The sequence below is a fragment of the Stegodyphus dumicola genome, chromosome 2, assembly GCF_044657685.1.
Source record: "Stegodyphus dumicola isolate Sdum_Otavi_A_Nest chromosome 2, ASM4465768v1".
NCBI lineage: Eukaryota > Metazoa > Arthropoda > Arachnida > Araneae > Eresidae > Stegodyphus > Stegodyphus dumicola.
In genome coordinates this window covers 277,016,773-277,029,495 of record NC_140769.1, presented here as the reverse complement: position 1 = coordinate 277,029,495, position 12,723 = coordinate 277,016,773, and the positions used below count along the sequence as shown (strand labels likewise).

Below are 12,723 nucleotides of genomic sequence, written 5' to 3'. Positions count from 1 at the left end.
ATAAATTTTGAAATCAATACATAACCTCCAGAAAAAAGAATTGTAAAATTTCTGAAGAAAAATCACAGAAAATTAATTTGCTGCAAAAATAATTGCAAATTACTCCTGATTAACTGAAAATAGATTAATCAGATTGTGGATTATGAGTTTTATTTGTGTTTTCTAAGAAAAGTTAAGTTTGTTCTATTATATAATGATGGAAAATTACCACCACAAAGTATCAGCATTAAATGAGACTAAAAAGGTTAAAAGAAATATATATATACATATGTATTTAAACAAATTTAAATTTTAACAAACATGTGTATACGTAAAAAAGCAAATTTAAAGTTAAAATAATTTTTTTTAAAAAATTTAATTTTTGAACTAATCTACAATATCATTTAAATTCAGATAGCATAAGTAAATCAAGTGCAAAACCAAACCGTGAAAATAAATTCACCAATTTAGCAAATTAAAATTAATCTAAAATTTTTTTTAAAAATGCATAAGTGAATGAATGTTGAGCAGGCAGGAGACAGACTTATCAAGGGAAAGTTGCCTCCGAACCGAACTCTTCAATCATTCAATTCGTGTTTCGTCATTCATTGAGGCAAGGGTAAAAGTCAAAACCAAAAGTAAAGAGTGAAGAAAGTCCAAAAAGAAATACCAATAAAGTGGTACCTTTAGAAATTAACAATTAAAAATACCAATGAAGTTTTTTTAGAAATAAGCAAGTAAAGTCTAGTATTAAATTAAAATTTTTAAAAATAATTTATATATATATATATATGCTGGGTAAGAGCAAAAATAACAAATGATTACATATTGGGAATTATTTTTATCAAGAACTTAATCTGAAGCATATAAATATTGTTCAATTTTAAAACTGTCCTTTAAATAATAATATTTTTTCCTCACAAATATTATTATCTACAAATTAGTTTCTTCACTACTTAAGATAGTTATTATTCTGTAATTTATAGAATTTGACTTTCTTTGGTAGCATAAGCTAATATAAAATTTCTAACAGACTTGAAGCGAATTATCGCGGTGTCTTGGAACGACAAAGTCTTGGAAAGAATTTAAAATACCCTTTTTAATAAAACAGAACTTGAACATAAAATGGACATCTTGTGCTTAACAAGATTAACCATGACTTGTGGCAATGTAACTTAAACTAACAATAGAATTCAAATTAAAACTTAATCTAGGAGCCAAGGATTACACAATTTAATTTAAATCCAAGTTGGCTCAGAACTTCTCAACAACATATAATTTAAATGATGGCAGCTATAACATAAATCGCAAAACCTAGTAATGTGACCTCGGATGACAGAAACATGCTCTCTTACAGTCCAAAACCCTCTTTTGAATACTCTTTGCTGCATCATAATTTACATTTATGGTGAGGAAATGGAAAAAGAAGAGTTATAGTAAAGGTCAAAGTCATAAAAACTGGTTAATTAAAATTATAATAATCCTACAAAAAAATTTTTGTTTTGTTTTGTTTTGTTTTGTTTTGAATAATGACTTAATTTATTTCAGAAAATGAATTTATTCTCCACATTAAACCGCTTCGAAATTCAGGAAAACTGTTAATAAAATTTTTCTGTTAATTATTATGTAGATTATTCCTTCTCCCTGTGGTTTTTTAACTGCCTTTGAATTACGCATGAATTTGTGCTAACCATGGACGTTGTCTCCGACATTACGCTGATTAACTGGAAGCCATCTGTACAATTTCTAATTTCAACAAAATATTTCTTGTAATCTACAAGAGGTTTACAAAGTGAGAAGCATAGTTATGCACATGCTATTCATAACAAAAGCATAAAATTTTAAATCCTAAACAGGCCTTATGTAAGAAAGAGGCAGAATTATATAACACAGGAAATAACCTTTGTTGGCATTTAACACAGATGATTAGCTTAAGTAGTGATTATGTATCGACCTATAAATATTTAACACATATGATTTGTTTAAATACCTCTGATTATGTAATGATTTCCAATAAATGTTCAACAATACAGAAAAAGGAAGAAAGATCATTTAAAATTTACAAGCTGTGGGAAAAAAACTTTTCAACAGTAACTGATCAATATTTGGAAGCAAATGATTAACATAATGAAAATTTAAAGACAACAACAGCAAATGCTTCATGTAGATTGTCTTTTAGAACAACAAGAGCTTTCTTAACCTGACAAATGCAATGTATGCAGCATTTTTTGTTTGGATCAATGTATTAGTACGAGTTGTTCTTTTCAAAGAAGCATCCATGAAAACAATTATTTTTCCCATGAAAAAGATAAATATGCTATACATCAAATTACTGAATTGCTTTTTTTTTTTTTTTTCATTATAATAATTTTTTAAAAGCAAAAAATAAAATTAAAAAATTAAACTTAATTATTTTATAAACACACACATTGGAATATATCAGGAAAAAATAACCTAAATTATTCTTCTGTTGAACATTTTTGATTTGATAAAGAAAAGTTATACTTTCTTCAGAATTGAGTCTGGCACTTTCTCTACTAAAATTAAAACTGAAACTAAACCAACTTTAGTTTGGGTTTTGTTAGACTTTGATTAGTCATCTGTTGGTTTTAAAACTAAAAATTACTTTGTACACTTCTATATTTCAGTATAACAGACAAGAAGAAATGCTATGGCTTTCTGAGCATTAATATATATCAATGTTTTTTCACACTGTTAAATTATCCTTTTATTTTAAAAAAGCATGAACACATTTAAAATTTGACAGATTTTAGAAATCCACATGTATAATATAAATAAGAATAAAAATTGCACCTAAATTCTAGAAATCATAAAATTATCAAACTAATATGCAGAACAAAAGAAAAGATAAAAAATTAAACAAGCCACATAGCTGAACTATAACGCAAAAACTAAAAACTACAAAGCAAGGATTCAATGAACATTTTGTTGTAAATTCTATTTATAATATTTTCTCCCCTTTTTTCATAAAATTATTAAAATATTTCATTATTTATTTTATTAATTAAATTTTTATTTCATTTATTCTTAAATGAAATAAAAATTTTAATGAATATCATCAGACAAAAAATGATTTATTTAGTGTAAAATAAAAAATATATACTGATTTCAATGTAGAGATTACAGACATTACCTTCTGGTACGCAGTCTGGAACAATACTTGTAGGTGCCCATGGTTGTCCAGCTACACATGAAAATGTCTTCGCCTGATCACCATCTGTAAACCGGAATCCTGTGTTGCAAGTTGCTAAACATCGATATCCATTTCTTTCATCATCTGGGAGACAGTTAACGATACCATTAGCTGGAGCTTCGAGAGACCATGCAACACACATTGCAGGCTGAACTGCAACTTGAAAATGACAGAAAGCTTGATTGCCATGTATATCAGTTGCCACAACGGTGACATTACGGAAATCCCAGAGAGGAATTATGGCAGTCTCAGGAGTCAAAGTGATTGTGACAGGGCCCGATGCATCTGTTGCATTTATCAGACGACGAGTATCATTGAAATTCACAGCATAACTATCTTGTTGCTCCACAAGCTCAATAACATATGACTGAGGACAGCTTAAGAATGGAGGTGTATAATCTGTAAATAATTAGGTTAAATTACAAAATGAAATATTATTTATTTTGATCATTAATCCTCTAAGTGGCATGATTGCCTTTATCATGTTATGAGATATGCTGGTATTTATTAAAATATTTGTTATTTAATTAATTTTGTTTTCTCATTTTCTTTAACGATCTAAATATTATTCCAATAAAATGAAAGTGATAAAAACAAATAGAACTCAAGTTTAGGTCAGGTATGAATATAGTATTAACATAAGATTTACCAATGATTAATTTTCACTTACATCGACAAACAAAAAAAAACCCACCCCTTTTATGGAATAATAATTTTAATATATTAAATCTATCTATATATGTTTAAAAGGTCGGACACTGGTACAGTAGTTAGCTTCGCTGACTGCAATGCAGAAAGGCCCGGGTTTGAATCCCGGAGAAGGCATCGATGTTTGTAAATGTAGTCTCGGTACGGCATGGTGGCACTCCAAATATGCAGTGAGCCGAAAGTCCTCTCGTGTGGTTTGGTCGAAGGGAAGAGAGGGGTGGGAAGACCCTCAGATTCATCCCCCCCGGGGTGCTCTCCATCAAAATTGGGAGTGGAACTGAGGTAAATCGCACTGTCACCTGTATGGTGCTCGACTGTTGTCAACGACAGGCGTAATCTTGTGCTCCTTGCCAAGAGGAATTTCGTGGGCTTTGGTTGATATTATTGTCAGACAAGTGAGCATAAGAAAAAGCATATATGTTTAAAGATATATTTTTTAACATACATTCATACTAGATCATAAGCCATCTAAGGATTAAAGTGCTAATATTTAAAAAGACTTAAGTATGCACTCAGCATAGATTTCTTTGCAACATATTTTCCTTCAAAAATATTATAATAAAATAGTTATCATATTTCCTTGTGCATTTTCCCCCTTTTCTTTTTAGTGATTTTATCATTTTATCATCCAGAAATAGAGAGGAGAAAATTATGCGAATAATTTAATTTCCAAAGAATGTGGCTACAGTAAGAACATAACAAATTAAAATTAGTCATGGATATCTATCACAATATTAATTCTTTTAAAGAAATTTACATTCTAATAAAAATACATAGTAATATTAACATTACAATAAATAAGATGTTTTTGTTTCTACTTCTCTGTAAACTGAATTTCCCTATTCTTATTGTCTTTGCTACTCCTACATTACTGGGCCTCACAATATATATACTGTATTTAAATTATAACAAATAAACACAGTTAAAATGGTATTTAGTTTTTGAAAGATTAATTGCATAACAAAGTTTGGTACTTATGTATTAATGCAACCAGGCCAAAATTCGCATAAATTGCCAAATTTGGCAACCCTACGTGTTATACGTAGTTTTGTAAAAAGAGCATGTGGAGATTCACAAAATTTTCCTGCATTTTCGTGCAAATTTTTGTAATTTATGAGAAAATAGCAGTGTACATGGATAAAGTCAAGAGTGTGCGCAATGCCATTTTTGTGCAATTCTGGGATGTTTTTTTAAGTAAAAATAAGTCGACGTGTACATGGTTATGGCGAATACGGTTTTCAATCAGTGCTAAAAGCAACAGCCAAAAGATTTCCGCCGAAAAAATAATTCTGCAACTTATTCAAATTCGAAACCGGAAGGTTTTAATTGCTATTTTATATTTTAAAACAAAATAATATAAAAAAACTGTATTAAAAATTATCTGTAATTAATAAATGTACATTTTTTTTCTATTCATACTTTTTTACTCAAACTTACAAATCGCGCCAACCTGGTTGCGATAATACGCAAGTACCCAAAGTTTTACATTTTATTACAAAACCTTTTGGTTTAGGTACTTATTCCGAATTATATTTACTTATGCATATTTTATATTTATGTTGATTTCCTGATATTGAGTTCTCAGTTTTCAGTTATTTTATGATGGATGTAAAGAAATCTGTCTGATAATCAAATTACAAAAAGCACTAATATTTTATTTAAATTTTTTTTTATATTTTTACTTGAAAATGAAAAATTATTTAAAATTTTAATATGTGATTCTTTTATAATACTTACACACAGTAAATAAATATGATGTACAAGTAAACAAATATGTATTAAATTCAGAGAATTAAGTTGGTGTTTAATCTGCTAAATAAATCGCTTGAAAATCTAAATTATTCATTTCAAATTCAAAATATTTTACTGTTAATCAATACCTGGGACAGTAATGTTAACAACACAGACTGCAAAATTCCCATCTGAATCATGAGCTATATATTCAATACTCATATCTTCAACAACAATAGCAGGCAATGTGAAACCAAGAGGATGTACTTCAAATCTTGCAATGTATCCAGAATTATCCACTGCTACAGGCACAGAAAAATTGACAGGGAGTATTCCAGATAAAGACCGACTCACTACAACTGGCCTTGTGGGGCAGTTGATAAACTGTGGAGGTTCCGTATCTGTCAGAGTGAAGTAAAACAAGGAAACATTAATTAAATTAGAAAAAAAAATAAAAATAAAAAATTTATTTCAATTATTTACCTCCCATCACCATCAAAATCAAATTCCTTGAATTAATTTTCCCTATATAAAACATACCTATATTAACTTCTTTTATAACGTTTATTTAAAATATTGTTTCAATGAAAAATTGCTTAAATAACAACATTACTAAATTTTGCTTCTGCGCTTACAGAAATAAAAATGCATGACATAAAATTAAGCTATTCTTTCAAATTTCATCTTATTGAACAATATATTTAATATACCATCTGAACAAAATCACTTTCGAAATGATTTCTTTGTAAGACAAGCATATTTTAAAAAACTGTTTATTTTAATGGTTACTTTAGAAATCCCTTTTAACTGATAATTACAGGTTCTGAATAAAAAATTATAACTTCTATTTCATAAATTACAAAGTTACAAAAAGTTATTCTAAGTTACAAGGCTACAAAAATTAATTTCTTGCCCCTACTTGAATTCCCTTATACAAATTTGAATTTGAATTTATGGTTACTTTGGGAATTTAACTCGTGTGTACTCTCTTCATATATTATTTTGTGAGAATACAGAACTAGAAAGAAATTCCAAGTTTTCACAAAATGGCAGAATCCAAAATTTGAGAGACTTATTGCATAAATTATTATTAAATAATTTTAAGTGATTTTAAAAAATTCCATTGTATGATGATACACTTTTACCAGTGCTTCTGCAGCTTCTGAGAGCATTTTGCTGCAAACTATCTTTTGAAATCAACTGCAACGCCTCCTTAGACATTGTTTTTACCCCTTATTGACAAAAAAGGACATCTTTTCAGGTTTTATTTCATCAATGGAAATCAATAAAAAAAAGTGCTTCGAGTTACATGAATGGATGGAAAGAAAGAGCTCTTTAATATTATTTCCAGTGAAAAAGTCCAGTTACATGATTGATGTACAGGCATCTCGTGAACATGGATCATTGTCCTCTCTGCTACAATTCAGGCCCTTTCAGCTCAATGGAGCAGAGCAAATAATGGATAGACAGAGGGAAAACAAGCAAGACATGGTACATTTTAATTTATACTGTCAGAGATAACATTGTCTCTGAATATTTAGATCATATTACTTACATATTAATGCATATTCTGTTACTGATTATGGTTCTTCAGGAATGATGAGAATTTCTGTGCAATTATATATATATAGATGCAGCATCATCACTGTAGAAAACTACATGCTCTGCTAAAACTATAGTTGCTTTTTGAAATTAATATGTGTTGCAAGTAATTTTTATAACTAAGAGCAAATTTACCATATCGATTTTTGCATTTTAAATAATAAATACATTTAAAAACATTTTAAATTAAAGTTTCTATTTAGAAGTATTTTATTTATTTCTTCATAACACTAAACCTTTTTTACATGAGACTAAGTTTCATAACTTTTTTCATAAAATTCTTACATTTTTAAGAATATAATACATCATTATTAAAACATTAAAAAGTATAGTCATATTGGTTTAAATAACAGATTAAAAGATAGATATAATTTATCATAGAGTTGAAACTTTAAAACTTAGCAATTATACATAATTGTTCAAACATTATAGTATGTGAGAGGAAAAAAGAATATCACCAGATAATGCAATATTTTAATGATATATTACAGGAAAGTGTCATAACATGAAATCTCAAATTAATGTTATTAAAAAAAGTTAAATTTACTGAATGAATGCGGGTACTGTTCTGTTATTAGGAGCGAAGTCATTGACAAATGCTTTTCTAAACTCGCAAAGAGACTGGTTCACATGAAATTGCCATTGTTTACTTTTGAAGTCATTACTCTTTTCAGAAAAAAAAAAAGGAATGTCTTTTTTAAATTAGCAACGAGAATGCAAATTCCAAAGATGCAATGGTCACTTGTGTTTTTATTTCTGTTGTATTTACTTTGGATTTGAAAATTTGGACTTGCCTAATGATGAAATATCTTCCATACAATTTCTTCAGGAACGAGGAATTATTCAGCCTGAAAAAATGCGCATGAAAAACCATAAATTGAATTTTTTTCTGACTTCTTTGGCAAGTTGTTTAACAAACATTAAAAATTTCTAATTTTACGAATAACTGTTGTTATTTTTTCCCTCGGACTTTTCTTCAACTTAATCGTATCGTATTTTATTTATCGTAATTTAAACATTTTGACGATTATTTCTATGCTTCGAATTTTTCGCCAGATCGTAAGCTTCTGGGGATATCTGAATCAGTCCCAATAACAGAACAGTACTTGAATATGTTCTAATCTCAAATGTGTCAATAGTATGAAACTGGCGTTAAATGAAGGATATTCAGTAGTGTGCACTTAAAAACTGATATTACATCACCTAAGCTGATATTCTGTATTATTTTTATATGCAAAACAGAAAATTAGATTCCAATTTTTTTTGTTTTCTTTTGTTTAATTCTATATGACGTACAGATAGATATTATCAAAAACCAGAGCTATATTTCAACACAATACATTTTATAAAGCAATGTAAAAAGATATCTGTAAAGAATTTACCTATACATAAAGGATATCCCGCATTATATCCTAGAAGTATTGGTTGCTTTGGTTCTTCACAACCCAAAAGTTCAAATTTTAAGCATGGATTTCTGCTATATGATACAATTCCTAGAATAACATAACGAGCTCGAACACTCAAAGGCAGATTTATCACAGAAAGAGCTCCAAAATTGTCATCCTTGCCAGTTAGGTTGAAATTCTATTTGCAATAAATAAAAATTAATAGCACAGGATAGATAATAAAACTATTGAGAACAGTATAAACTTTTCACTAATACCCCCTTCCCTGCCCACCCACCCCCCAAAAAAAAGAGGAGAAAGAGAAAGAAAATCAAACAGAATCTCACCATGATTATGAAATTATAATCTGATCCTACAAATGCCAGTTTTAACATCAGAAGTAGGATTTACTGTATAATTTAATTTTGATCACTAAACTAATAAATAAATAAATTAGAGTTGAATCTGGTCTTTGCCAGCGCAGTTAAACTTTAAGATTTAAAGAATCTGAAACTGAGGTATGTTGAGGACACATTTACCAAATTATAACAATACACAGAAAACATACATGCTTCACCACCAAAGAAAATTGATTGAAAACATTAAATACTTTAGTTTTTCCATATACATAAAATGTTATGTTAATGTCTAAAATAAATTTTATTACTTAATATCAGAATGTAATATTAAAAAAAACTTAAATTTCTTTCTTCCTTTTCCAAATGGCAAAAAGCATAAAAATTTATATAATATTATCAATGTATGTATATATATAAATATTATCAATGTATGTATATATATTTTGAATAACTTTTACATTATTCAACTGTAAGAAATTGAATATCATTCTATTTATTTGCATCAGTATAATTAATAATTACAAACTAATATTTGCATTGCCTTTTATTAATTACACAAAGTGGCAAGTTACAAGCGTATATTTGTAAAGTTTACTTTTCTACAAATATAGTTTCATTATCATAAATTTTCAGTTAATATATTAAAAAAAAGGCTATACTTACAGGAAAATAAACAACAAAATTCTCGGCCTCTTGTACTTTGTAAAAAAATCGTATCTCTGTAGGTCGACCAACTACATCATTTGTAACAACACCCTTGATCAAAAGAGCAGTTATGATAAATGTACGTCCGAGATCAACAGTAACATAAGTAAAAGGTTCTGTCTTGCCACACCATCCAGTAGCACTATTGAGTCTTATATTCTAAAAAATAATAATAATTGTTATTTCCAAAGAGTATAGTTTAAAAAGTGTGAATATTAAGCCCATGGTTAATCTATTCTATGGTGTTTAAAATTAAAATTTCTATAATTTTAATGATAATTTTAAAATATTTTCAGGAATTAAAGCACACAAAAATATACAGCACAGAACTATAAAGCACACAAAAAAAAAATAACTTTATTTCTTTCAAATAGTGTTATTAAGCGAATAAAAATGGCATATATAAATAACCAAAATTTTAATTAATTTCCCTTTAAATTCATACATATATCTTGCATTTATTTTAAAACAATGTTAAATTATTGGTACAGAAAGGGAAACTAATTTTTTCAATTTTTTATTTGAACCAAATTCATACAACTGCCAATGGTTTTGAACACTATTTACTATTGCTGCCAACTTTAAAAAAAACAGAAGATATTCTCATCAAGTTTTGTCATTTCTGGAAAGTTTTCATGCTGCACAGTGATGCCACATCAAAAGGCCTCCAAACTGATTTAAATTCCTTTTCTAATATAATGGTGCTTCAAATTCTATTAGACTAAGTATGATATTTAAAATATATTCATATTTTATTAAATATTCCTAAATTTTAAAATCTTTGGCTACCAATTTCAATAAATTTACAAATCTGAACCTTCTGTAATTTTTCACATTTTTATTTATTTATTTTATACTGAGAAAATCCACAGAACAGAGCAAAAATGTTTTTGAACAAAGTACCTTTAAATACAAAAAATAAGTTATTAATACACATATTATTGTATGGACACAAAATTGCAGTTTTTCTGAAATAACATACCAATTTTTTCAATATTTCGATTCTACGACTTAAATGTTCAAAAAAAGTAACATGAGTAGTGTTTAAAAATTTAGCTCTCAACATTTTAGCTCCTCCATGTTAATTGAATTTCATATATATTTATTAATATCTCTTTTTTATTAAACTCGACTGTTCCTTTCACATTCCGAAATTTAGGTTCATTCCAAATAAAATTTGACATTTTTTATGATTCATTTTTAAAATTTGTATTTTAAAATTTTTCGAGAAACATTTTGAACTATAACGTATAAAAATTTCTTATCATCTTTGATATATTTCTAAGCATACTTGGAGAAACTTAGAGTTTTTTATTCAAAATTTTCTAAGATATATGCTAATTTACATATTGCCAAGGAAATTTGGCATATTTGTTATAAGTGATAATAATGCCAAATGTAGTTTACCCACTTTTTAAAAATTCTTTGGAACTACCCACTTTTTAGCTAAGATAATTGCTCATGTATAATGAAAAAAAAGGAAAGGAAAATAGGTTGCTTTTAATTAAGAAGTTCGCCAAGTCAATTATTCTTGGTGCAAATGGCAAAAAAAACACCAATATAAATTTTCAAATTTCTCCATAAATTTCTCACCAAAAATTACAAAATTTAATATATAGGCATAATTTCAGTCATAGAATTGAGATATGAAAAAAAATTGGTATGTTATTTCAGAAAAAGTCTGACTTTGTGTCAAAATACCTATGTTAGAACAATGCTAGATATAAATCTAATATAGTATATCCTAAGTCGCACTTTCGAGACAGAAGTCAACATGGAAAACAGAAGTTAAACTTGACAATCGGTCCAGTAAAACAGGAAACATAAAACTTCCCATTTTATTTTGAGCAAGATGTACATAAAAAAGGCCGATCTTTTTTGTCAAGCCTAATTCTATCACTTGTAGTTACAACAGTAGTTACAATACAAATTTGGGCAAGCACAGAAAACTTTAGGTAAAATGATAGAAGATTAGTTAGTTCCGATCAACATTTATCGAGTCAAAGTACAATTACTGTAACTTAATTTTTAGAAAATGCTTTATATAAATTCATTTAATTTTTACATTAAAAAAATAGCAGTCTTAAGAATAATGATAAGAAAAATGCAGAACTATAAATTAATACTTGGCTTTAATGACCTAAATACTTTTATTCTGTCAAAATTTCAGCTGATTTAATAGAACTGAAGTTCAACTTACTCGAGCTTCATAATTTAGTCTCTGTGAGGTTGCATTAATTGCAGAGTCAGGTATAGCACCAGTGCTGAGCCCAATTGGTTTAATAACTTTGCATTCAGCATCTATTGAAAACAACAAATTTTAGGAATAAAAATACAGAAGAAATAAATATATCTCGCAAAGATAAAAATTAATTCATATTATATGTATGTTAAGAATTATCTTAGCTAAAAAAATCAGTTTTTATGAACCAATAAAAATTATATAATAAATCACTGAGAAAATATATAGCAGTTATTAGTAAAGAACATTCTACTGACGACTTACACTAGATATTTAAGACAGAAAAACAGAAGCTAAAAATAGTTACACATGTATTTTAGACACATATTTATTTGGAAAAATCTGCTAAAAAAACACACACAGAAAATTTCTTTAATGCATCCTGAGACAATCATCAGACTGAACTCAAAAAGAAATTATTAATATGAAAAGCTAATTGATCTTATTATGATAAAGAGATTTTTCTCAATGTTTTTTAGCAATTTTTCTTATTTTATTTTATTTTATTTCAATATTCAGGTTTAAGCTTGGTTATTCCAATAAATAATTTTGATCACTGTTTACTTAAATTTGTATAACATAAGTTCTGGTTAAAATTTAATAAAAGGTTCATATCATAAAAATATACAATATACTCCACATAACCAAGCTTTATGTCTTTTCTTTCAGAGCATTTTAGGCACTAATGTGAAACATCATACATCATAGCACTGATGTGAAACAAAAGTACATAATCTGAAATACTAAATACATAAACGTTTTTGATGCTGTAACATTTTATACAGAAATTCAAATTAC

At 27.6% G+C, this 12,723-nt stretch overlaps 1 protein-coding gene across 2 annotated transcripts in view; it reads right to left on the bottom strand.

Annotated features, from left to right (window-relative positions):
- The window catches only part of LOC118186044 (uncharacterized), a 219,857-nt gene that overhangs the window by 67,933 nt on the left and 139,201 nt on the right, over positions 1 to 12,723 (bottom strand). For both annotated transcript variants that reach the window (XM_085812188.1, XM_085812187.1), the window contains exons 25-29: positions 11,884 to 11,984; positions 9,642 to 9,842; positions 8,617 to 8,818; positions 5,782 to 6,033; positions 3,134 to 3,592 (exon numbers count right to left, since the gene is read on the bottom strand). In XM_085812188.1, coding sequence (XP_085668314.1) covers positions 3,134 to 3,592; positions 5,782 to 6,033; positions 8,617 to 8,818; positions 9,642 to 9,842; positions 11,884 to 11,984 — 1,215 coding nt within the window. The remainder of the gene's footprint in view (positions 1 to 3,133; positions 3,593 to 5,781; positions 6,034 to 8,616; positions 8,819 to 9,641; positions 9,843 to 11,883; positions 11,985 to 12,723) is intronic.